The following is a 25,366-nucleotide window of genomic DNA, read 5'->3' as shown; positions in this document are numbered from 1 at the left end:
ATCACAAGATGTTTTTGCACTCTTGCATGCTGTCTTTCATCTGTATATTACTGCTATTGACTATTCTAACACATTTAATATTTCTATATCATGAATCTTAAGTTTGAGTTGTTTGTGCTTCACTGAGGTTTCAGGGCCCAAGGTATGTCATGGCTCTTTTGTATTAGTCGAGGAAAAATTGCATTTTATGATCATCTGTGATGTGTGGTTTGCACAGTTCCCTGTTTTGTGAAAATACTGTAACTTCTCATTTCTGTTGATTTTTTGGCTCTTTGTTAGCTTTGTTAGTTTTCCAGTTCCTTTCTTTGTTTCTCTTTTGTGTTTTGATGAGGAAATAAGGAAAGAAAAAGTGTTTTCTTTATCTACCATCTCTTCCTTAAGCTTAAACCCTACTATTGTACTTTCGAAAGTCTTTCTCATAACCTTCAATTTCCTTATTACCTGACCTGCTGATGCAAATTATTTTTTTTCTCTTTTATTTTCTTGGGTTATAACCATCCTTTTTACTACCTAAAATCTCTAGTTTCTCCTTCACGTAAGACTTTGAAGAAATACTTCTTTTCTTCATAGAAAAAGCTGGTTAAAAATGTGTTCTTGAATGTGCATTGGGAGAGGTGTAGATGTCTTCAAGTGAAGAAATTCTCTGGTTTGGTTCAGGATTTTTAAAAGAAGCTTATACCTAAAAAAGTTATAGGGAAGCCTGAAGCTCAGAGGGATTTATAAAATTTACTAATCCCCTAGGACTGCAGGTTAAATAGCCGTGTTTGAAGAACACTCGCAAAATTAACTGTTTTGAACATATTCTCTACTCCTCTCGTGGCTGTGCACAGGCAAGTGTTCTCAATGTGTTTAGCTAGAGGCAAAAGTAGAAGTCAGCTTTAAATCACCTCTTTGCAGAGTTGCACATGAAGGATTCCATAAAATACTGCACTGGTCATCACCTGAGTATGGAAGTGCTAGTTATCTTAAAGGTCTGTGTACAACCCTAACTCTACTCTAGCTTACATGTAAGTAAAGGGGACGGGCAGTAGACTAGCATGTTACCTGTAAGAGAATAAGCTGTGTCTTTATAACCAAAGCATTTGTAGCCATAAGCATGCCTTGCAGTGTGTATTACAATGAGGTAAACTGATGTGCAGTAAGCTGCAGCTTGGTTCTGCAGCTGTTGTTGCACACACTGTATAGTTCTGGGTTACTTTCTGTGCCATTTTCATTTTGTGTGTTGAGATACGCCATGAAATAATCAGGACTGGCGTGGAGTAATCACGTTTGACTGAGAAAGTTAAAATACTGAACGTGAAATGAGGAAAAAAAACTTACTAGTTTAAAAAGCCTGACTCCAGATTTTGACATGGTCAGATACCTGTGGGTGTTTCCAGCTGGAACATTTTGCTGTCGGGAGGTTCAGCCACAGTTCCTTCCTTTGGCAGCAAGGCAAACCTGACTGGACTCTTTTAGGATGTAGCTGGGTAGCTATACCAACACTGTCATAACTAAGGAAAAAATATTTCAAGAGTTTATTTGAATTTTTGATTAATTGTAAACAGTTCAGTGTTTGCATATGCCTTGGGGTTGCTTTCCTGTATTTGGACATGACTGAATTGGTGGAAGGAAAAGAATTCATGAATAAAGTGTAATGTTTGAGGCAAGTGCTCTATTTTCAATCTCATACTTAAAAAGGAATTGGAAATTAAAGTCCTTGCAAAATATACAAAACTTATTCAGTGAGTCTAAGTAAATCTGCAACATAGAAGAGAGCTGTGCAAAATGAAGGATGTTGTATTTTTCTGATAAACAGAATATGGTTTGGTGAATCTTGTGACTAGATCAAATTATTGTTCTTGCTTTCTCTGAAAAAATGTATGTTGTTTTTATTAACCCTTCCCCTGGATCTGTTCCAGTCTTACATAAAAACAGTCTTTTTCCAGAACTGAAAGATTGCTTTGTGTCTAGAATAGCCAGATTTTAACCTGTTATTTAAAAAAAAACAAACCAAAACAACCTTTATTAAATTAGAGGGAGAAATCAACTAATTACTTTCATAATTGAGCATTTCTTGAATGATAATTCTTCTCTGAATGCATATCACATAACAGGATAGGCAGATTGTTTAAGAATAAAAATGTAAATAATATTAGTGACTGCAATACAGCTGGTTTAAGTTCAGGCGACTGACACATTCTGCAGGCGGAGTGCCAGGAAACAAAATGTGATGCAAATATTGACCCCGCTAACAGCGTGCTGAATGATGACATTATAATTCTATCAGATACATTCTCTGTCGTGAACATCATTTTGCTTTCATTTTAGCTTGACATTTAACTTTCTCTCCTTTTTAGAAATAAAATCAGAATAAACATGAAAGCATTTGATTTGTTAAAATGTGTCTTTCTAATCTCTACATGAAAACATTTGCTTTGGCAGTCAAGGTACCAGATGCTATAATATTTCACATGCAATCTTTATTATTAGCTTTGTTGTTCAATGATATGTCAGGCCTGGTATGTCACAGGAGCAGTAAGGCTGAGGAATATAAATTGGTACTATGTCCTGGAGTCATTTTAAACCGTTGTATTTAACATATGTGACATGTCTGAGTTAGCTAGTGATTGAATTAAAGTTCATGATTGACACAGAATGCTCTGTTGTGACAGTGCTCAGGGCCTGCTACATATAGCAACATGTGTAGTCATACAGGAATGTCAACTTCTAGCAGTTTTTTTTTTTAACTTTTGCACTTTAAAGTATTTTGGAAGGTAAAAAGAAATCTAAAGATGTGTGGTTTTTATTTGTAGCTGCTTCTATTATTCTGTTTCTGAAATCCCTTGGCCAGTGAGTTTTCTTCGTGTTATAAGGCCTGCTTCAGGGGAACATTCGACGTCTTCATAGTGAGATTAGACTAATAGATACCCACCAGTATACTCCAGGATCCACCAGTCGTATTGTGATCCTGGTTTTAAATGTAGAGCCACAGACTTGCGTCTGAAATTGAACTCTGTATGTGGATAGCACATGTGCAACCGGATTTAGCTTTAGGTCGTGAATATGCAGTTGTGTACACAAGACTCTGCCAGAAATATGTGCATATGTTTTTAAGGCTGGAATGTTAATATTAATGTAAAGAGTGTATCTACAATATTTTCTGCTATTTATGAACTAGGCTTGGATAACTCTAAATTCATCATCTTTCAAATTAAGCTGATTACCTTTGGGTCACAAGTTCTGATTCATAATTGATTTTAAAATTTGATTGATCTCACGAAGAAAAATGAAGCCTGAATCACAGGACTTTTTCCCCTTCTGATCTCTAGTTCTGATTGGAATCACTTTTCAGTTCATTTCTTGAGGGTTTTTTTGGGTTATTAAACAAGATTATTCCAACAGCTAAATTTATTCTGACTTGTATTAGAAGTATATTTAAGATAAACTGGATCTTGAGATTGCAGACTCCAGGAAAAATGTATGATTTGTTAGGCCATGGCATGATTTAATAAGTGTTTTAAGTTGTGGATGTTATATGCTAGTATATGCTAGTACTTTGTGAACTGATTTACTGTACCACCATCATGATTTGCTACAGAATGTCAAGCAAGTGCATACACAAATGTTGATAAGTTTATCTTTTGGATATTTTGTGTGTCATCTGTCTCTGCCATTTATGTTTGCACTCAGATTCTGGCCATTAACCGAGGGGAAAATCTGAAGATCCTGACAGTGAAGGTCAACATTCCTGACGGGGTGAAGAATGAATTCTGTTGGTGGTGTGTCAATGAAAGGTCTGCATGGCTACATATTCTTACAGAAATCTTTTTTTTTTTCTCTGTAGACAGCTGCATACTGAAATGTACCTCACATGTCTTGTTACATTAAGAGAACAATTTAAACAAATAATTATTAAATTAGATTAAATTAGTAAGTGGGTAATTCTTATTCTGTGTTCCAACTGCTGTAGCATTATGCTGAAAAAATCATGCCTTTGGCCTTATTTGGGGAGTTCTGGCAGTATTCTTCAAGCAATTGAATTTTTTAAAAAATATGTGAGGGATGATGAAATGTGAATACATTTTCAAATTGTAATATGCATCACATCCAGTAGTCTTTAGTGAAAGGAATTTGTAGACTCCAGTAGAATATACTTCTAAAAATAACTTCATAAGCCTGACTGCAATGATTAAAGAGGGCTACCTCAGATTTTAGATTAGTAAAGTACATAGCTTTGAGTTTCACAAATGTAAGGAATTGCACGTTTAAAAAATGTATTGAATTTAGTAGACAAACCTAAATGTGGCTGTCTTCAATCAGTGATTCTCAAATATCATGTGACCTGACACATGCATTTTGATGTCTGGTTAAGGTAGAAAACTGGGCTCTAAATTTTGGGTGATTCTTTTATTTCTTATGGATTTGCTCTTACAGGTTGCTTTTTTTTAAGCCTGCAGTGAGATGTTTAGTGTTGCATGATTTTGAGGGTTTTTTGCAAAAGTTTAGGGTAAATATATGTTGGTTTGTGCAATATGTCTGCCAGTCTTTCTTGGAAACTGTACCTTGATGTCCGCTGTTGGAGAATATTGTGATCCAAACTGTGCATCTTCCTTGCACATATAAAAGACAGGTTTTTCTTTCTCAATAGTTTGAGATATTGGGCATTGTTCTGAGGATGTCTTAGAAACTCCTACCTTTTGCATCCTAAAATTGAATAACCAAAAGGAGGAAAAAAGATAAGAAAAGATGCACTTTTTTGAAGTATAAAATTGTATACTGTGATGCTGCTTTAGCATGTATTTTTCTTCTACACCAAGTCCAAGAAAGGGATGTTGTAAAATGTTCCTTTTCTCTGTAGAAATTTAATAGTTCTGCTTCCAACATTGAAGCCTCTGAAAGACTTAAACTATTGTTTGGCCAGATAACGTAATATGATGTACGACTAATAGTAAGTAAATTTTTTTTTTTTTTTTTTTTTTTTCAGGAAAGTATCAGGATTCATAAAGACACCTAAGTTTCCTTATAGTTTTAATACCTGTAATGGAATTTCTGTCTTCCCCCCAACATGTATATTCTGTAGGCAGAACATATCTGTCAGTCTTGCTTTTACTGTGTCTATGACATAATTTGAAGCACTGTGAGCCACAGATAATGGAACAGCTTGTCACTGCTACACAAATGAAAGTGGGATGTAAACTGAGATATTTTTGGTTGATTACACTTTTGTGAGTCATCCTGAGATAAAAAGAATATTGACCTTGGAAACGGAACTACTTATTAATACTTAGCATTCATGAGGCTATATATGCTTATGGCTTTTTACTATTTAAGGACAACTTCTCCACCATCAGAAAACTTCAAAAGGAATGATTTCAGTAGATCTTGGTGCATTAACATCTAGGGCAGATTCTAATCTTCCTCATTAGATTGATAACTGTGTTACCAAATTGACAAATAGTGAATATGTATTCTGCCCTGCAAGCTTGGAAATGACTGTTCAAGGGTGGGAGTTGCATTATTTTCATTACATCTATTTACTGGTGAGAGCAGGTTAAGAACTTTTGAGACAAGGATTTCAAAACTTTGCAAAGGTGTTAACTAATTTACTGAAGGTCACACACAAAATCAATTGCAGAACCAGAAATGCCATGTTGCTACAGAGTTTGGCCAGTATTCTAGCCATAAAACACCTACTGCCTATTAAAGGTCAGCATATTTGCTAATTCATGTGTTCTTCTGAGGCAAATTTTTTTTTTAGCATTAAATGCCCCTGCAATGGAATGTGGGCTTGGAAGACTGGAGTTCATTATTGCACTGAGCTCCATGAAGATGCTCTCCAAGATGACTGTATTTTCTTTGCAAGTTCAGAATAATTATTAGCCTGTAGAGGCATCTAGATTTCCTTGAAATTCAGATTTGTGCTGAAAACTCAGGAATATCCTTATGCCTGGCCCTATGGATTGTATTTTTCCCCAGAAGATGGCATCTCTGTGGTTTGACAGTGAACTTAGCTCCATTAACACTAAAACTGCACTGGTCCCAAAGACTTAGTTGTGAGGTGGGACACAGAAAAAGGATCAATGAGAAACAGCCTGAGAGGGGCTGCTTAGCTGGCGTTGAGTGTAAAACCAACATGGAGGAGTTCCTTGGGAAGGGGTGAGAGTTTGTTCCAAAGTGGGATTGCAGCCTTGAAAATGAAGTTCAGTGTTTGACAATGTTTTCAGTTTCCAGGCAAAATTCTCAAATCCTGTGTGAAGTCTATGGTACAGGCCTTAAAGGCATGCTTTGTTTGTGGTTACCAACTTGGTACAAGTTTCATATAATGTGTTGGAGGAAAACAAAACTCTGCTTTTTGTGCTTCAAGTCTAAAAGCCTAGCTGTGCTCTTCCTGGAACAGTTGTTACTCAATACCAGTGGTTCTTAAGATGGGCTATGTTAATTCTATTGATGTATAGTTTCACCCTATGAGGTGTATCAGTAGTCTAAGCCATTTATGCTTATGGTGGTCCCTGTTGTGAGCACATGCATGTGGAGAGCTGATGAGCAGAGTAAGATGGTATTATTTATATGGAGTTTTTCTAAATAGGACTTCATTTAAAGGGCTTCAAGAGTCAGCTCTTGATTATTTAATCAAGATATATCTGTTCTTAAAGGGAAGCTTAACTAGGCTTTGATGATCTTTAAAATTATACAGACATGCTTTTGCTTTGTTTTCTGCAGTGAAGTGGTTTTTTTCTCTTTCCTCATGAAGTATTGGTATGATTAAAATGCAGTATTTGCTATGATTGAACTTACTGTTTGGATATTTTTGCATTTGTAGCAATTCTAGGATTTCTAATAGAATGTAGCCTGCATAATTTTTACTTGTATCGAGGCAGGTAATAAAAATATCTACTGTGATAAACTATTTACAGAGAAAAGGTTTGCTAACTAGCTTTAATGGATGGAAGAGAGGGGGAAACAGCTGCCATGTTTCCAAATTAATTCTTATTTGTGCTGAGGATACTTTCTGAGGGAGTGTAGTCATACTTGCCACCTGTGAAAACTTCATATTTATAGAATTGGATGGCAATAAGGAGGTTTAAAACCTCTGCCAGTTTTATATAGGTATGGAAAGAGTCTCTAGTTACAAATAAGTATAATAGAACTATTTGCAAAAACTGTTAGCAAAGTGATGAGGTCATGTGGCTAAGCACTCACAACTGTGGATGTTGTAAAACTAAATGGTAAGCTTAATTCTGCTCCCATGTCTGTCTGCGTTAATGCAGTGTTGACTTGATCACGCATTTCTCAACTATTATATGCGCAGACACTTAGGAAAGCTGTTTCAGGAAATTGTATATCCCCTTAAACAAATGAAAAGCTGTCGAGGTAGAAGCAATTTAGGATTCTCGGTATTTCTGAGAGTGCAGGTAAACAAGGTCAAAAGTAAAATTCAGTCCTCTTTTTGCCTTGGCCTGCACCTGGACACATTATTAAATGGCCATAATTCTATCATGTTGCATTTAAAAAAAACCCCAAACAACCAAACAAAAAACTTTTACAAAACTTGCCTAGACATATTAAAAAAATATGTATGTATCTCACTTTGCAGTTAGGGACCCAGGCATGGAAAAAAATACACTAAATGAAGAAAAATCTGAATGTTATCAATATTTTTAAAAGAAATAAAAAGCAGGTGGACTGTAATAGAAAATGTACACAGTCTTTAATGCTGTTTGAGTATAATGTATCTGGCTGTGTCTTCTCAATCTTTTGCCCTTCTCACTGGGTGGACCATCTCAGTGAGTCAGTTTTGCTTGTTCAAGGACTTCCCCCCCCCCCCCCCCCCTCTGGTAATGTGACTCAGAGCAAAAAGTTCAATGGAATAAATATCTAGGATCTCTTTTCTGGTGAGCTTTGAAACTGAGGTGTATTTTAGGACAAAATTTGAAGTAATTGTCATTACAGCTATGACCACTGTGCAGAGTCTCCGTAGAAGAAGGAATGCTCCAAAGAGTTTGGCTTAGAAAATGTTGGGAAATAGTCTTGTGTTTATTTGGTATTGTTCATTTCATTTTCCCTTTTGCTAGAATATTATTTACATTTTAAATATATCAGCAACAGGTAAAAGAGAAAAATAATTTGCAAATTCTTTGGGTTTTGTTGGTTTTGGTTTTTTTAAGGACTGCTGCAAAATTGGTAGACTTCATTTTGAGTTTGACTAGAGATACTCAAAGCATTCCAAATGAAATTTGAATTGGGTTTCATTAACTGATATTAGTTTAGTTCTTAAATATCTGTCTGGACACAGTTCCCTTACATCAGTAGCTCTGCAGTGGCACACACAGAGGATGCTTAGTAATTTTTTTAATGTATCAAGGAATAGCAAATGATGCAACCCTACTGGTAACAGGGAGCCAAGTTCTTCATACAGTTGTGGTAAGCTTTGACTTCTCAAAGCAGAGAGTAACATTTTTTATATTTTCTTTAAAACATAAAATATGATTGCATTCTAATACCTAACAAAAAAAATAAAAGATAGGCCTTGTCCCATGTCTGATAGTAAAACCATGAGCAACTTCTCATTCCATTCATATTTGAAGCTGTGATTTCATTGCCTAATTATTGTAGTAATTCTGCAGTTTGTAGGACATTACAGTCAATGTAGAAGTCTTTTTTTGAAAATTCCATTTTTATCTGAGTTTTTGCGTATGTTCTTAAAATATTTTTTGGTTTTTCTTTCTATTCTTTTGCAGATGGAGACCAAAACAATTTTTAAAACCAGAATTATTGAGGATACTACAGAATTCAGTAGAGGACGCATATAAACGCCTTATATATCCTCTCCTCTGTAGAGAATTCAGGTAAGCCCAGAATGAATGTCTATTTTCATACTACCAATTTCTGAACAATTCTCTCTCCAACTTTTTATTAGAATGTCTTTTATCCATTTGAAAATATCAGCATGTTTTTAATCCTCTGTGCTTACAGAAGGAATGAACTATGTAGTCTTGGTTCTGTAGATATAATTTGTGACCCTATCCAGTTTAGGCTACAGTAGCGAAATGATCTTTCTGTGATGACTTTTTACATGATTGCATATTTGTTGCTTGTACATTTATCTAATAAAGTACAGTTTAGATCTACATTAGCATAATAGTTGTATCTTTATCCTTGTAGTAGCACAAATGGTTATGTCACTTAATCTTCCCTGCATCTTTTCATGTCATAGCAATAGTGCTGTCAGTGACATTGACATTGTTCTGATTCCTCTTTTACCTGTCTGAAAGAAACCGCCGAAGTTGGTGGTTAGAAATGTCCTTCATGTTTGTCATCTGCGCTTTGTGGTGAACAAATTAGTCATAGTGTTAGTCTGATACCGTTTTGTGGGTATTGTGATGGCTCTAGAGAATTCAGTAAACTTATTTTGGGTGATACTGTAGTGATGTCATCAGACAAAGAGTCACTTGTAAGATCTGTAACATTGTTCTAAATTTAAAGGAAATTTAAAACTTACTGTCAAACTAACATTAATTAAATAGGGTATTTTCATGGTAGTATAGGAGTTTACCACATAATTGAAATTATTTAATATGTCAAAAAGTCTACATTCTAAAAGCATTACCTTCTAATGGCTAACAGTACTTGAATACAAGAGAAGCTCCCCAAAGCATAACATGTTTGATTCTGGCAAGGCTTTCTGATATGTGACCTAAATTTTAATACCTCTTTTGAGGTAGTTCAAATGGAGTTTATCAAAGAGACCCTGTTTCTTGGACCAAAAATATTGAAATGACTTGTATCAAAATTACATGTGTTCGTTATTCATTACCTAAAATCAGCAACCACATTCTGAAATGTAGTTCTTCTGTACCTGCCTGGCTGTGGTCTTATGTTTCTGTTCAAATTGGAGTTGTTTTCCTGGCACTTCTTTTCCTGAGCATCATTGGCTGGATATTCTATGTTCTTCCCCTCTAAAAAGAACTGTCAGCTAAAATTTTCAACAGCAGATATTGCTAATAGCTTTTGGGTTTCTTCACTGCAGTATGTTGTGTTTGCTCATTACTTTGCAAGCAGGATTGCTTCATCTCTTTTGGTTAGTGACCATGTTTTTTGCTACTGTGAATTTCACAGATTTTTGAAAGTGCTGGGTTCACTTTTTTTTTGTGACCACTGTACACGTAGCTACTTTAGGGGAGGCACTGTGTCTGTTGTTTGGCCAAAATGATGAACATCTCATGATGGTGTGTCCAACTGTTGACTTCTGTCACATGAGTGTGGAAGTAGTTGTCATTCCTAGCCTTGTCTGCAATTAAACTCTTCTGACTAAAGAAAAAAAGACTTACCTTTTAATGGGGTTTGGTTTTATCATAAGCAAACTGACAAAAGCATTCTTCAAGGCTCTTTTATTGATTTTTTGCTTTGTGGTTCCTGCCACAGGACTGTTGTGGCCTGTGTGTTGTGTATAATACTGAGGGCTGCTGCAGCAGTAGGTTGCTGAAGGTTTTCTGTTCTCTTAATAAAAAAAAAAACTTCATTCCCTGCTGCTTCCTAGATGTAGCTCACAAGTCATAAATGCAACGAATACAAAGCTTGTTGCCTGTTCCTGAGTGGATGTCTGCTTATGTTTTAGTCTTTGTGATAATTTTGCATGATTGGTGGTATCTGGTTAGGAAAAGCTGAAACATCTCCTATAGAGAGGAATGCAAAGCACCTGCCAGTAGTAGTCCTGGTCCATGACCACTTAACCCTTATCCTTTTTTGTTCTCTTTCCGCCCACACCAGAAGCTGATTTTTAGGACTCTTGCAAAGGGCTGCTAAAGTATTCAATATCTCCTTTTAGCATTAATATTTCCAACCCACCCCCCACTGTTCTTTTTTTCTTTTCTTTTTATTATCATTAAATGTTGGAACAGAAAGTTTCCAAGGGTATATTGAAATTTCTGGTGCCTCTAGTGATCAGAAGAATGAAACTTGCCAGCAAGACAGTTACCTTATTTATTGTTTAATTTCCTTTCTTCCACTCTGTCAGATACCATCACTTCTTGTATCTGGTATAATAATGTCCAGTGTTGCTTTTGGCTCTTTGAAATACATTTTATTTTGTTGCAGTACTGCATGGAATGATTCCATCAGGATTTGATGAAGGTGGTGTGGCACAGACATATTTTTTAATGGATAATCCTTTCCTAATTTTCCATGCTTTTTCGAAGTGAGTGCTTTCTCTCCTCTGTCTTCAGGGACACAAACATTTCTCTATATATCTTGTTTCGCACCTGAAGCTAGTTTGCAGATATTTTTCCACGGAAAGGATTGCTTCTCAGACTGTATATGGAAGTGGGGGGTTTTAAATCTCAATTTAAAAACTGACTCTTATAACATTGAATATAGAAGCTAGTATGTCATGATTAGGTTATTTGCTTTTATTACAATATACCTGTTAGTGATACACAGTCTTGAGTGCTTCATAGACTTCAAGGGAGGGGCTTGAAATTCTGACTTGGTTGGTACTTTTTCATAAAGTAGCAACTGAAGAGTTTTGGTTTTTACAAAATAACCATTCCAGAGGAGGACTGCTATCCACCTTTGCCTTATATCTCTGCCATATTAATGAGAATTGCCACAAATTGGAAAAACATGAAGCTGGGCATCTTGCCATTTGGATGAAGCCAGTAGTGCACTGAAAAAGAGAAAGATACTAGATTGTTTGAGGTGGCTTGATATTTTTTCAAGGATCAAATGACTATCCCAAACTTGAAATTAAGGGCCAGTATTTGGGACAGTAGATCATGTCATTGATACAGGTGTTGTGTAAGAGACAGTTAGAGAGAGAAGAGGTCTATATTTGAAATTAAAAAATACAGGATATTACGTAATAGAAAGGACATACGTTACGTTCCCCCTATGCACCTGGAACTTTCAGTAACATTTCCTGTTACTATAAAAGTTTCTGTATATCCATGCCAATTTTAAACATGATTTCCATAAGGTGCACATAACTAATAGCATGTGTTTAGGGGCAATTTTAATTCCTGCACAAGTCTCCCTTCACAGGTGGACTGATGTGTATTTGCAGTGTGGGAGGACTTGGCGTTGTGGGCAATAGGGACCCTGTATCTCTGGTATACATGGAAAGCTGGATCTTGGCCTGTCTTTGTACAAAGCCTCCAGTCCAAGAGCATTCAACCTTCCCTTGTTTACAAGCCACTTTTAAACTTCATTGGTATGCACATATGACTGGTTGAATCTTTGTTGTGCACATATGTAGAAGATCCATACAGCTGTGAGGCTTAAGTATTTGCTTTGTTTTCTCTGGTCTCTCACAAGTGGCATCAAATTTTTCTGTCCCTGGACTCTTCCTGGAAGAAGCTTATTCTGTGGTTTACGTTATTTTTGTTTAATTCTTTACGAATGGGAGAAGGATGCTGCAAGACTGAATGATCAGGAAATGAAATGGCAACTGAAATTCAGTGGAGATGAGTGTAAAATGATGCTTGTGAAGGGAAGTAATTCTGCTTTTATAGAGAAAATTATGAGCTCTAAGCTATCCTGACACAGGAAAGATGCATTGGCACTGTGGAAGGTAGCTCCACATAAATGTTAAGTGCACAGAAGATAAGATTATTTAGTTAAGGAATAAAGACAAAACAGAGAACCTTTGATTTAGTTGGCCTGTATTTGCAATAATATTGGTCATTTTGGTCCCCTTAACTCGGGCTGGGGAGAGGTAGTAAAAGGATTCATTAGAACTAGAAAAGGCCCATTGAAGGGAAACAAGTTATGAAATAATTTCTGTGTGAAGAAGGATTGACTAGCTGTCGTGGTTTAACCCCAGCCAGCAACTAAGCACCACGCAGCCACTCGTTCACTTCCCCCCCACCCAGTGGGATGGGGGAGAGAATAAAAAAAAAGTAAAACTCGTGGGTTGAGATAAAGACAGTTTAATAGGACAGAAAGGAAGAAAATACTACTACTACCAATAATAAAATTACAATAATAATAATAAAAGAACTGGAATATACAAAACAAGTGATGCCCAGTGCAATTGCTCACCACTTGCCGACCGATGCCCAGTTGGTCCCCAAGCAGTGATCTTGGCCCCCGCCCCAGCCAGCTCCCCCCAGTTTATATACTGGGCATGACACCATATGGTAGGGATTATTCCGTTGGCCAGATTGGGTCAGCTGTCCTGGCTGTGTCCCCTCCCAACTCCTTGTGCCCCTCCAGCCTTCTCACTGGCTGGGCAGAGAAGCTGAAAAATCCTTGACTTAGTCTAAACACCACTTGGCAATAACTGAAAACGTCAGTGTGTTATCAACATTATTCTCATACTAAATCCAAAATGTAACACTATACCAGCTCCTAGAAAGAAAATTAACTCTATCCCGGCTGAAACCAGGACACTAGGCTATGACTCTTCAGCTTGGAAAAGAGAGGACTTAGAGATGACTGGTGTGTGAAGAATGGCACAGGGTTTCTGGGATAGTTCTAGATAGAGGTTTCTAGGGATAAATTTTTAATCTCTTCCAGTATAAGACCTAGGGGGCCATAAAAATTAAAAAGAATCAGCTTCCAACCAAAAGGCGGCAGCTATTTGCAGTTTGTGATGGACCTGCAGAACTTGCTGCCAACAGACCTACGTGGATGCAAGAAACGTGCATGGGTTCAGTAGGAGGCCTGATAGTTGGACAAGAGATCCGATATGGATTACTAAAGAGACAAATTATGTCAAGCTCAGGAAATACTCTGAGCTGGAAATAGTTGGAGGCTAGGATACGATTATGGGACAGGTATACTAGTGCTGCTGTATCAGCTCCCTAGGCAGCTGCTTACAGCCACACTTGGAGACAGGATACTGGGATAGAGGGACCACTCACCTGAACTAGTGCAGCCATTCCCATATTCTTGTTTTTAGTGGTAGCAATATACAGTGTCTGCTCTTTGGTGCTGAGGGCACATTTGAATTGCTAAGGAGTCTTAGAATGCATGTATACTCTTCATCTCACTTTAAGTCATGTCTGTGTTAATTTGGTATACTTGATACAGAAACAAAAAGCATGGGGATATAAGGGAGCCTTTTGCTGTTGCATGCTTTCTTAGAAAATGTTCAATCAATAATGTTTGAAAGAATCTAGGCCTATCTCTAGACTGCTTTACAAATGAGGGATGATGAGGACTTAGCAGTTCTTTCTGTACCACTGTGGGATGAGACAGAGCTGAGCTGGTTTTTCGGTTGGATCCTGGGCAAATTCAAGTCAGACTCTTAAGTTCTTCCACATCTGAAAATTGCTCAGAACAGCTTCATATCCCGTCATGTCAAATAGCCCTTGTGAGGGTTGTCTTTGAGCTATTTGTAGCCTGCTTGTGTCATGCATTGATTGACCTAAACAACTTGAGTAATTTCCCCTGTCCCATTCTTATAGGGTTAGTTAACTGGAATGCAGGTTTTTTTCTTCTGTAAAACTAAACCCAGATGCTACTTTTTTAAGTGATGACTAAAAGGAAAAGGAGTATAAGGGCACTGGCTACTCTTTAAGTTATACAAAGGCTTTACTGGATTGCTTTTGCTTGCCTAATTATTGTAGTTATTGACAATGTAATGCAGCTGAAAATGGCAATAACTATCTGCAAAAGAAAAAAAAATCAACTAGGTGATAAATATTTGTGTCCCCATTACATTTTCAATTTTGCTTTTTTTATATAAGATGCCATATCATTACAAAAATACTTGTCCTTATCAGTCATTGTCTTACTGGCCACATCTGACAAATAAGACATCATGCATCTTGTACACCTTCACTCAACAAGACTGCTTTGTTTCTCATAACACTCTGTGGTAAGTGTTCTTGCTTAAAGTCATCGAAGTCAATCCTTGCTGCGCTAACTCACTTCTTTCTGTTGAAAAACATGGAAGAGAAAGGTAGGGAACATCATAGCCCCATAAGCTTTCTAGTTTGGTTCTGAGGAAGCAGAATACCTTCCTAGAAAGACTTCAATTCTACACACTTGTGTGACTGTTAAATAATGTAATCTGTAGACAAAATTAAATGCCTCAAGAGTCATGGTATGTGAGCAATTAATTGGAGAGACCCTTCCAGTTTCTTTCTAGTACCTCTCAGCCTAAATGATCATCCTTTTTTTGCTGGGTAGTGATTTTTTTTTTCTCCAGATCTGGGAAGTTATGATGAATTCAATCCATGCCTTCTTCAAACCCACTTTTTTTTTGCAGTTAGGTATCAGCTTTGATGGGAAGCTGTTCTTCACTCAAAATTAGGAGTTGATGTTTTAATGTTAGTTGGTATGTGTACATTCTTATAGGTGTTTCTATTTTACTGTTTATGTTGATTTACTTTCTTAGAACCAGAATGAGATGATCATATAGCTGATCCTTTTTTAAAAGTGTCAAAAACTTGATTGGAAGTGTAATATTTAATTAAAGATAATGAAAACATGATTGGAAAAAGCCTTACAACTTTGGAATAATTCAAATGTTCATTTGAAAGCTAATTGAGGGGAAAATGTTTTTTGCTTTCGTCCTTCTAAGATCAAAGTTGACATCTGATGCAGAGAAAGAGTCTGTGATGATGTTTGGGAGAAATCTCCGGCAGTTGCTTCTGACCAGCCCTGTGAGGGGCCGTACTTTGATGGGAGTAGATCCTGGCTACAAACATGGCTGCAAGTTGGCAATTATTTCACCAACCAGTAAGTTTCAATTCCAAGTGTTTTTGAAAGGACCGATAAAAATATATTCATTTAGAGGAAAGGATAGTTTCAAAACCTACTTTTTTATCAAATTGATTTTTTTTTTTTTTTTTTAAGCTTTTAGTGTTTTCCGTGCATCCTGTCATGCAAATACCTTTCTTCAGGCTTAAGTTTAAGTTTCTGGCACCTGGGTTCCTGTGTCTCCTTTGGTGTTATTACTCCTCTCTAAAATAGAATTTAAAAATCCCTTCTGCCTTCTTGAATACAGGTTCAAATAATTGTGCCTCTCAGTCAGCAAAGAGAACACCTGGCATTTTTATTGTTTAACAAAGAATTTGAATTTAAATACTTTCTATAACTTTGCTTTTTTTCATGTGTAATATCTTGGACATCTGGACACTTTATCAGCCCTTTTTGTTTAGCAGTATATGTGTTAATGTGAGAAGTCAGAAACATTTTATTTGCCAAACTTTTTAGTTCAGTTTTTAGACAGTTATATAACAGAGCCTTTCCAGTTCATCCTAGTCTGATCTGGGGATACATATCTCCTTAGGCCCATGCAAAAATGGTTTGTTTTCCTTTTATTTTGTCATTGTTTTTTGTCTGAGACGATGTCCACCCAGGGTGAGTGTAAGGAAAGATGTGTCCTTGACACGTGTTAAAATGGCAATAAAGGTAAGGTAAATGTTTATTAGCTTGCATTGCACCATAAGCAATCAGTACTAGTTAATACAGTTATTTCCCAATCTGCTAGATGGGATGATGGCAAGAGCTGCCATTGGAGTTCTAGAGCTCCTGGACTGCAAGTCCTGAGACTACATTCCTAATTTTCATCCCTCTTTACTGGATCTGTAAAATGTACTAGACTAGAGCAATACATCTTTTGCAGTGAATTACTGTTTTCCTCTTTGTTAATATAGTACACTTTATTTGCCTAATATGACTAGATGCTTATTATTTGTTTTGTGGCTATGTCCCCAGGGAACTAGAAAATGTATCAACTCATTTTGCTTTCAGCAAAAGCAGCCAAAGCATTTTTGTCCTCTGCCCACGATACATTTCTTCTAATTGGATACAAATATAAAAGGGAAAGATGGCTTATTACGAAGCTTTCTTTGTGAATCATCAAAATAATTTCAGTAGTTTCGCAGGATATAGCTTTTGGATCTTTGTGTGTTTTATCACACAGCTTTGCCTTTCATGTTCTAGGTCAGATACTCCATACCGATGTCATTTACTTGCATTCTGGTCAAGGATTTCGTGAAGCTGAGAAGATAAAGAGGCTTCTGCTACGTTACAAGTATGCTAAAGAAACTTCCATTTATTACTCTTTCTTACCAAACATAATGAAAATCTTCACTATATACATACTTCCTTTTGGGTGGAATAAGAATTCTACTGATTTAACTGGAATTCTTTTTTTTTTTAATGTAGTTCAGAGCTTATTTTTCTTTTAGTCTATGTTCATGCTTTTACACTATGTATATGTTAGAAGCATATGAAATCAAGCCATGGCTATGACTAAGGCTGCATGCTATGAATGTATCCCCATAAAGCTCTGTCAATCTATTTATTTTTAGGAAAAGAAATTAACATTCAGCTAAGGAATAAGTTTAGCCTCACTCTTCCTACCCTCCCACAACCCCCAAACCACTCATCGATCTTTCCTCCTTCCAAAAGCCACATTTAGTCTTTGGAAGAGTTTTATTAAGCAGAGGAAATCCTGCTCAGATAGATCTCCAGACGGACTTGCAAATAGGGGCAGCATGATTAAAGGGTTATTGTGTCCAACTGTTTTGGGATCCCCTGCGGACAGACATCTGGTCCACTGAGTCAGCTGCTGAACTGCCACAGCATACAGTCCAGTTTAAGCATTAAACAAGGTGATTTGATGGCTGACTGGCTGTGGTGGGGCCAGTCAGCAGCAATGACCTTGCAAGCTGTTGCAAACTATGATGTTCCCATTAAGGAATTAAGATTCTGATTGCTTGGGCTTCTGCCCTTTTTCATGACTCGTAACAGGTGAGGGAAATATGAGGTGAAAGGGTTTAAGGACTGTAAATAACATTACATTTCTTTTATGAATATGAAGTATCATTTTTTGTTTTTCGGCTTATATTACTGCTGTTCAGTTCCATTATAAATGAGTGAAAATTTTGATTAATCTCTTGACCTGTCACATTGAAAACCTGTTAAACACAATGTGATACTACTAGGAATATGTTCTCGTTAAATCCGGGCCTTGTGTTATATAAAAAAAAGATGTATTGGTCATTGCTGTGGATTGAATGCTATGTATGAAAAAGTCTAAAAGAATAATTAAGAATAATTGTTCATTTTTTTACCCGGTGCAAAGCTGTAGCACTGTCGTGATTGGCAATGGCACGGCCTGCAGAGAAACAGAAGCTTACTTTGCTGACTTAATTATGAAGAAATATTTTGCACCACTGGATGTTGTTTACTGGTAAGATCACTTTGCTTGCTGGGATGTTCATCTGTTCAGCATATTTTAGCTTAACAGGTACTTTTAAATGTAAATTTTTGAAGTATTTCTTTTTGTTGCCTTGTCTTTCTTTGAGTCAAGTTTGACTCATCCTTCTAGCCAAAGGAAAATGGCTGTAGGTCTTTGGAGCATGAAAGTAGTTCTCCTGAGTCAGTAAGAGACTCACTGAAGCATTTTATTTTGTCTTCCTGAGGTTCACTCTGTTGCTATTATCATTGTAACAAAGTATGAGAATAGCAGCTCAAACAGCCAAGGGCCTGTTTGGCATTGTGTGTTTATTTCTTGATAAATGAGGTTTAAATGCAAACGATAAAGCTTGTGTTGTCTGACTACAGTATGGAATGCTTGCTAATCCTATGGGTATTAAATTGTCTGGAAATAAATATTTTGTTAGTACTTAGCAGAAAGTAGTGAAGGTATTTATCCTCTTTAAACTTCAAATTTTACCCATTAGTTTGTTGAATTCAAACTAAACTATTCTGCTGTTGGTTTGGATGGAAACTGTACTATATCACTTTCTTTTTTTCCCATGCAGAACTGCTCTTTTTTTTTTAATTCACACCTTTATTTTTTTAAAGCATTTTTGGTGATTTACCTTGGATTATCTTTTGTACTGAGGTTTAACAGCAGGATTTAGTTTTTGCTGTCTTAACATAATGAAGTAAGTTATCTACATTTTTGAAAAAGTTATGGCCTTTCTCTGTTCAAACTACTATATACATTTAATGGACCCTTTTCTCCATAGGTTAGAAAGTTATCTTACAGAAATGGTGAACAAATGTATTATTCCTACTAACTTTATGCTATCATTTAATTGCACTTGTTCTTTGTTTCTAAGATTCTTAAGTAAATTTGCACAAGATCTGATACTTAACTCTCCTTTTTATTCCAGGATACATAGTAAGGTTTTTCTGATTTTTAATTGCTTGCAAGTAAGGAAGGAGGCTGTTCAAGCTTCTGAAAAATTAGGCATCTTCTTTCCTGAATCCAACTCAAAAACAGTGTGTTTTTAATGACTGTAGGGAATGGAAATCACTTCATACTGTGTGGGTTTTGGCAAATGTTTAATTTCACTGTTGTTCACTTCATATAGTTTAAAAATCCATTATGTTGACAGAAGCATGTTGTATGAAAGAGTAATAGTGAATTTATTTATTTATTGATCATATGCTACAAAATGTAAATAACTAGTTTACACAGAAAAATTATTTATATAATACTGTGGTGGATGGTTTTCTCACTGTGTTTTCCTCTTTTGCTTTAATACTTTCTCCCTGTTTATAGTTCGAGATTATAGAATTTGCAAAATAATTATCAGTATTGATTTTTGGGGGCCAGTAGAGCTACCAAGTTCTTGGAACTGATAAAAGCTCTTGTGAAATAGGAATTGGTATAAATGCTCTAAGGCAGAAGTCGGGTTATCAAGCTGGTTGTTTTTTCTAGTAGTGACAGATAATTTTTTGAACTTTCACTTTTTCTGAAACTTGTTGTGATACTTGTAGGAAAAATATATAAATGCAGTTGTTTAACCTGCCAGATTAGTTCCTGAAAGTGAAAATTAGCATAATTAAAAGCATTTTTGCTTTCAGTATATGTTTACATTGTTAATGGTTTTCTTGCTCTGTGCTCATATATGGTGAAGAGCTAGTCCCTACTTCAGAACTAGTATGCAGAACACTGAAGTACTGCATATTAAAATAAAAATCAAGAATGTAATTTTTTTTTGTACTGTGTGCTATAGGCAACATTTGATGCTGTTGAACTTTGTAGACTGCTGTTTGTGTGTGCATTTATATGTGTGGGTTTACAAATAAGCTGGGCTTGCAGTTCTTGTGTCTCTTTTCACATTTTGACAGTCTTGACTGAGTTCCTTGAAGATCGAGGTTCCCATGTTGTTTTTCTGCTAAACTAGTTTTATGCGCATCTCATTGCATTATCCAGTGCAGGGGTTTCCCAGCCATGCTGCTGTATCCTGCAAGGTAGTTACTCTGTTTGCTTTCTAGCTTAAGAAAACTTTCTCCTTAATCCCCTTGGTATTTCTTAGTAACAGAAAGGAATGATGAGTCCAGACATCCACCCCCTCACTCCTAATAATCCAATGAAATGCCTGGAATTTATGTCAGTCTGAGTTAAAAAATATAAGTGATACTTACTAAATGAGGAGCAATTAGTACAGAATTATCATTTGAGCAATAGGTGACACTAGGCATACATTGTGAGAACTGCTATACCTTTTGAGGGTAACTGTGAAAGATGACTTAGAAGAATGTGCTCTGCTGATCTTCTTTTTTTTTAAATAAAAAAAGTCTCCCAGAGCATGCACTCTCTGTACATGGAAACAGAAAAGTTTTTTTGATCAAAGTCTTCCCTTGATTGTTGTTTTCTTATGATAGGGGAAAATAGGAGGGCTTTGTTTATACATAGCCTGACTACAGATCTCTAATCAGTTCTGTTATAAATTGTTTTTCAATTAAAATCTCTAAGAAACAATTTAGGTAATGTTGGAACACTTAATTTTTAAAGATGATCTACTTCAGCAGGTTGGAGTTGTAACTAAAAAATGGATTTACAAATCAATTTAGTGTTTGAACTGTGGGGGAAAAAATAAAACCAAACCAAAACCAAAAACCCCCACAAAACAAAAACCCTCCAGTACTTAAACTGTAACAGAATGAGTTGGTTGCATCTAACGTGATACCATTTCCCAAGCATCAGCTTCTTGCAGTGATGCACTGAGCAGCACGAAGGTGGGAACCCTTGCCCAGCAAAACAGAGCTCATTTCATTGCTGTTTGCAAGTTTCAGAGAATTGCCAATTGTATTTGTGTTTACAGTCTTTTTCCTTCAAAGGAGTCCAAATGTAATGTGGCTTGGCAGATGAGGCTGGACTGATTTATAGTGCTTTAAAACCAAAATGCCAATCAACTTCTTAAGCTGTCATTCAGAAAGGTAGCTGATAGAGAGGTACTACAGACTTCGGCTTCCTTGTCAAATAAGGCTTGTAATATGATAACTACTTACATTTCTTGTCAGAAGTGGAGAATAGGATCACAAACGATTATAAAAAATAAAAATCTGTTCATACTCTTATGTCCAGTTCATCATATGGAGCATGGATCATGCATCTCCAGGGAAATGGAGAAATAATAGAGGGAAATAATAGAGCCTGTAATTTTAGAAAGAAGGTGTGTGCAGTTGATGCATGCGCAAATAATTTGGACAGGTATGCACTCTAATGAAGGTTAATGATAATAACCAGCTGAACACTTAATTGGTTGCATGTATGTGCAGTACATGCTGAAATAGTCTGTCTACTGCTAAAGTCCTCTACAATAGTTTCAGACTTGTGCACGAAGTTATTCCTTGGCTTCAGTATCTGACTCTAGTGAACCACTTAAATACAGACTTGAATGAGAACACTGTTTCACTTTTTTTTTTTAGTTGTGTGACAAGAATCAAATTAGCTGATTCTCACTTTAAAATATTTCAGTTGTATCAGTACCAAAAGAGACTTTCAAAATCATTTTCTTCGTTTCAGTTTCTCTCAAAAACATTACAGTATTTTTTGATGACTGCTTTGTCTTTTTTAGTGCTAATAAATATGTGAATAGCAAGCAATTAAAGTAACAAATCCTCAGCAATGGCAAGTACAAATTACATATAGTTTTACTGAAGTTTTCCAAAGAGAAGACAAATCAGTGAAGACAGTAGGAAATGAAGCACATGGCACAATTTTTCATGTGGCTTTAAAACCTGTCTGGACTCAGTTTGACAGTTTTTGATTTAAAGCAAATATTTTTCACTTTTTTTTGTCACCAACATGATTTCAGGTACCTACATCCAACCTAAACAACTACAGGACTTACTTTTTAAAGTAGCCTTCCTTTTAGAACTATGTTTATTGACTTAGATTAGGACTGGACTAGAGCCCAGTGACAGTCATATCTAGTCTTCTGGTTTTTTGTTACAAATCAGTTTTGTTGCAAGTTTCAATAAATATTCTTGCTTATTTATATTAGTTCTATTGTGAGTTCTTGCCAAAGATACATTGTATTATAACCAAAACAGATGTTCTGGTTTAGACAAGTGTATTTGTTTTAACAGGACCAGAAATGTTAATGAAACAACAGTGTGTTCAGCAATAGCATGGCAGATGATGAACTTTTAGGATTTCATTGGCCTTTTTGGATGAAAATCTTGAAAAAATATGTCAGGAAACTCATTCTGTATTTTGATCACCGCAACTGTTTTTCTCTAGTTGCTGTCAGTTGTAGGCATCTTGGAAATGAAAGCTATCTGAGTGACAGGTGATCTATGCTAGAGCAGGACAACAAGAACAGCTCAATCATCATATTTGGAAAAATAAAATCATAATTTTTCTTTCAGCCTCAGTGATTTCATTGTCACAATACAAACATTTTTACTGGTCTGACTTTTCTTATGTGCTTTTTACACTAATGCACACTCAGAATAAAGTATTTCAGCTCATATTTAAAAGCAAGTTTGATAGGCATCATGAATTGTTAATCATTTTCAACAAGTAGTAAAGAATGCAGCCAGGCAAGTGTATTTTTTTGTTGTTGTTTTTTAGGTGTCTTGGTGTTTAATTTTTGTTATACTTGGTTTTAAACTTGATAGAAAATCCTTTTCTGCTACTTTCAGCAAAATATTTTCTTGCTCTTGAGACTTTATAAGCAATGTAATTAATAATTTACTGCTGTTTAAGTTCAAACACTTCTGTACTGTGACAAATAGGGGAAAGTCTGTAATGTCTTGTAAAGTTCTCATTGGGTTTTCTTTAATGTTTAAATTGTCCGCTTTGGAATACTTAGAAATGATCTGCTAAGGTAGAATAGGACTGTTTAATACCTTTTGAAGTTGGACCTTGGTGGCAAGAAATTGATTTGGAAATGTTTTTTCTACAGGATTTTAGGTCCACTTGTATTTTATAGGTGTCTGCACATGCTTTAAATATCCTTTTCAATTTAAATGTGTGTTTTATGTTGTTGAATATCTACATTATACTCTCTCAGCTTTAACAAATGCCACTTTCAAGTTCCATGCCTCTACATTTCTAATGTTACACTAGCTTAATTCCAATTACTTTTCTGCTTCATAGCACTTGCAGTTTGAAAGGGACCTAACATTCGGGTTCACATTATGATAATTAGGTTTCAAAGCAGTGTGGAGGGATTAAGATGTCTGAAGTCTAGTTGGTGAATAAAGTTCAGAACTACTTGTAAAACTTGTTTGAGTGGTTAACAGAAGTGGTTTTATTTATTCAGTGCTCATGCACATTAATCCGTATTTCATCAGGTACACACAGTGCTGTAACTCTAGATATGACCTTGGGACTTAATTTACCCCATCTCAGTTTTCCTTATTAATGTGCCATGAAAGAGGTACATGAAAGATAGCCAACATCAAAGCACCTTTTCAAATAAAGTGGTTGATATGAATCCTCTGGTATTTAACACTGTCTGTCAAATGTTTCAGCTGGTTTGCATCCTTTTACAAGCTATTGCTTGCTGCATTAATGCAGTTGTTTCGAGTGTGTTGAGAGTACAAAGGGGGTTAGGGATATGGGAAACTTTATTTCTATTTCTTTTTGATTATATTTTCTTTAAGCTGTTATTTTTGTCTGTTAAGCTATATAATTCTATTGATGACACACTTATGTATGCACAGCTACACACCTGAGGCCGTTAGATGCCTGATACAGAAGGTAGAAAGTAGTTTGGAAAGTTTTGGCAAAAGGAATACATATTCAGCAGAAACAATACACACGTCTGAAATGTGCACTGAAGAACCTTTGTTCTGCTTTCATCTCTTTCAAGCTCTAGTGGAGTCATGAGAAGTCCTAAACAATGAAGAAATAATTTGAGGAACAAACAGGTTTAAAATGTGCACGAAGAGGACATAGTCAATGAAAACATTTTAAATTACTTACTGAGTTCCAGCCAAACTGTCTTCTGTCCCTCACTTAAAAGTTACTTTGTTGTGATTATTTACCACAGCTGAGTAAGAACTCATGATCATGCACACTTCAAATGAAAAACCGCTTTGTGTATATTTATATTTACAGGAGACAGTCCTGTAAATTGGAACCTCACTCTGTATAGAGACTTCTTCCTCCTACTCTTGATTATTCATAACTTCAGGTAGTAATTAGTCTATTGTTTGGCACAGCGTGGACTGTAATAAGTGTCCACATTTAAAATAGTATCCGATGTTTGTTCTTGGTGCAACCACAGGCTGGTATTTACATTGAGCTGAACCCATACTATATTCAAAAGGGGAAATTCAGAAGTCATCTTAGATTCTGAAGCGGTCTAAGAACGCAAATATTCCTCTCTGCCCCAGCTCTGTTGCTTATTTTAGAATTTTACTGTAGACACCAGTACCATTTCTAGCTGTGTTTTTCTGAGGGGAGGAAAAGAAATGAGTTAGCAGTGAAGATACAGTGGCACAGGTGAAATAGGAGATGATAATTTCTGGTTTGTATAGCATGAATTTGAAACTTTTTAAAACAAACTTTATAAGCGATACACTTGACAATTCTAGAACTATCTTTGAATTCAATTTCAGAGAAATAACTTCACAGTTTTTAAGATGAGAACAAGGCCTAATTGGGAGTATGTCAATGTAGTCAAAGAGATTATGAATTCCTTTAAGTTCAGAAAAAGACTAATATATATGTGCAGTCTAGACTTTAGCAATGTGAAGGCAGGTGGTCAGGAAGTAAGCGTAACCAGCGAAAGAAATCTAAATCTTGAGGAAAGTCCACTTTTCCAGAACACTAGGACATGTCACTTGATTTGGGTCCAAGGCAATCTATGGCAAAACAGTCTTGGGGGAGAGAGAGGAGTTATTCATTTAACTTCCCTTCTAAGTTTTCTCTAAGAGAAAATCATAGTAACAGTAATATCAAGCTGTGATTTTAAGTTATGTATTCTCAATGTCTAAATATCTTCAAACCTTTAAAGGATACTAAACAGACACACAAAAAAAGTCACTTCTGTAAAATTAGGGAAGATTTTAGGATGAAAAGCCACTAAGCATGTGACAATATGTTCAAGGGCAACTTTGCATACTCTTCAATTAGAGATATGCTGATCTCAAATATAGTCTTGCAAATCAGATGATAAATGTGAGAAATTGATAAGAATAATTCTCCCCCCGCCTTTTTTTTAACAGA

The 25,366-nt window shown here is 36.0% G+C and overlaps 1 protein-coding gene across 5 annotated transcripts in view; it reads left to right on the top strand.

The window, feature by feature from the left end:
• Positions 1-25,366, top strand: part of SRBD1 (S1 RNA binding domain 1) — a 135,075-nt gene that overhangs the window by 19,688 nt on the left and 90,021 nt on the right. For all 5 annotated transcript variants that reach the window (XM_030035446.2, XM_030035441.2, XM_030035443.2 and 2 more), the window contains 5 exons: positions 3,673-3,776; positions 8,721-8,828; positions 15,509-15,666; positions 16,876-16,966; positions 18,023-18,130. In XM_030035446.2, the coding sequence (XP_029891306.1) occupies positions 3,673-3,776; positions 8,721-8,828; positions 15,509-15,666; positions 16,876-16,966; positions 18,023-18,130 (569 nt within the window). The remainder of the gene's footprint in view (positions 1-3,672; positions 3,777-8,720; positions 8,829-15,508; positions 15,667-16,875; positions 16,967-18,022; positions 18,131-25,366) is intronic.

The sequence above is a fragment of the Aquila chrysaetos genome, chromosome 13 (genome assembly GCF_900496995.4).
Source record: "Aquila chrysaetos chrysaetos chromosome 13, bAquChr1.4, whole genome shotgun sequence".
NCBI classification, from domain to species: domain Eukaryota; kingdom Metazoa; phylum Chordata; class Aves; order Accipitriformes; family Accipitridae; genus Aquila; species Aquila chrysaetos.
The sequence above is the reverse complement of the archived record's forward strand: the minus strand, read 5'-3'. Positions and strand labels throughout refer to the sequence as shown.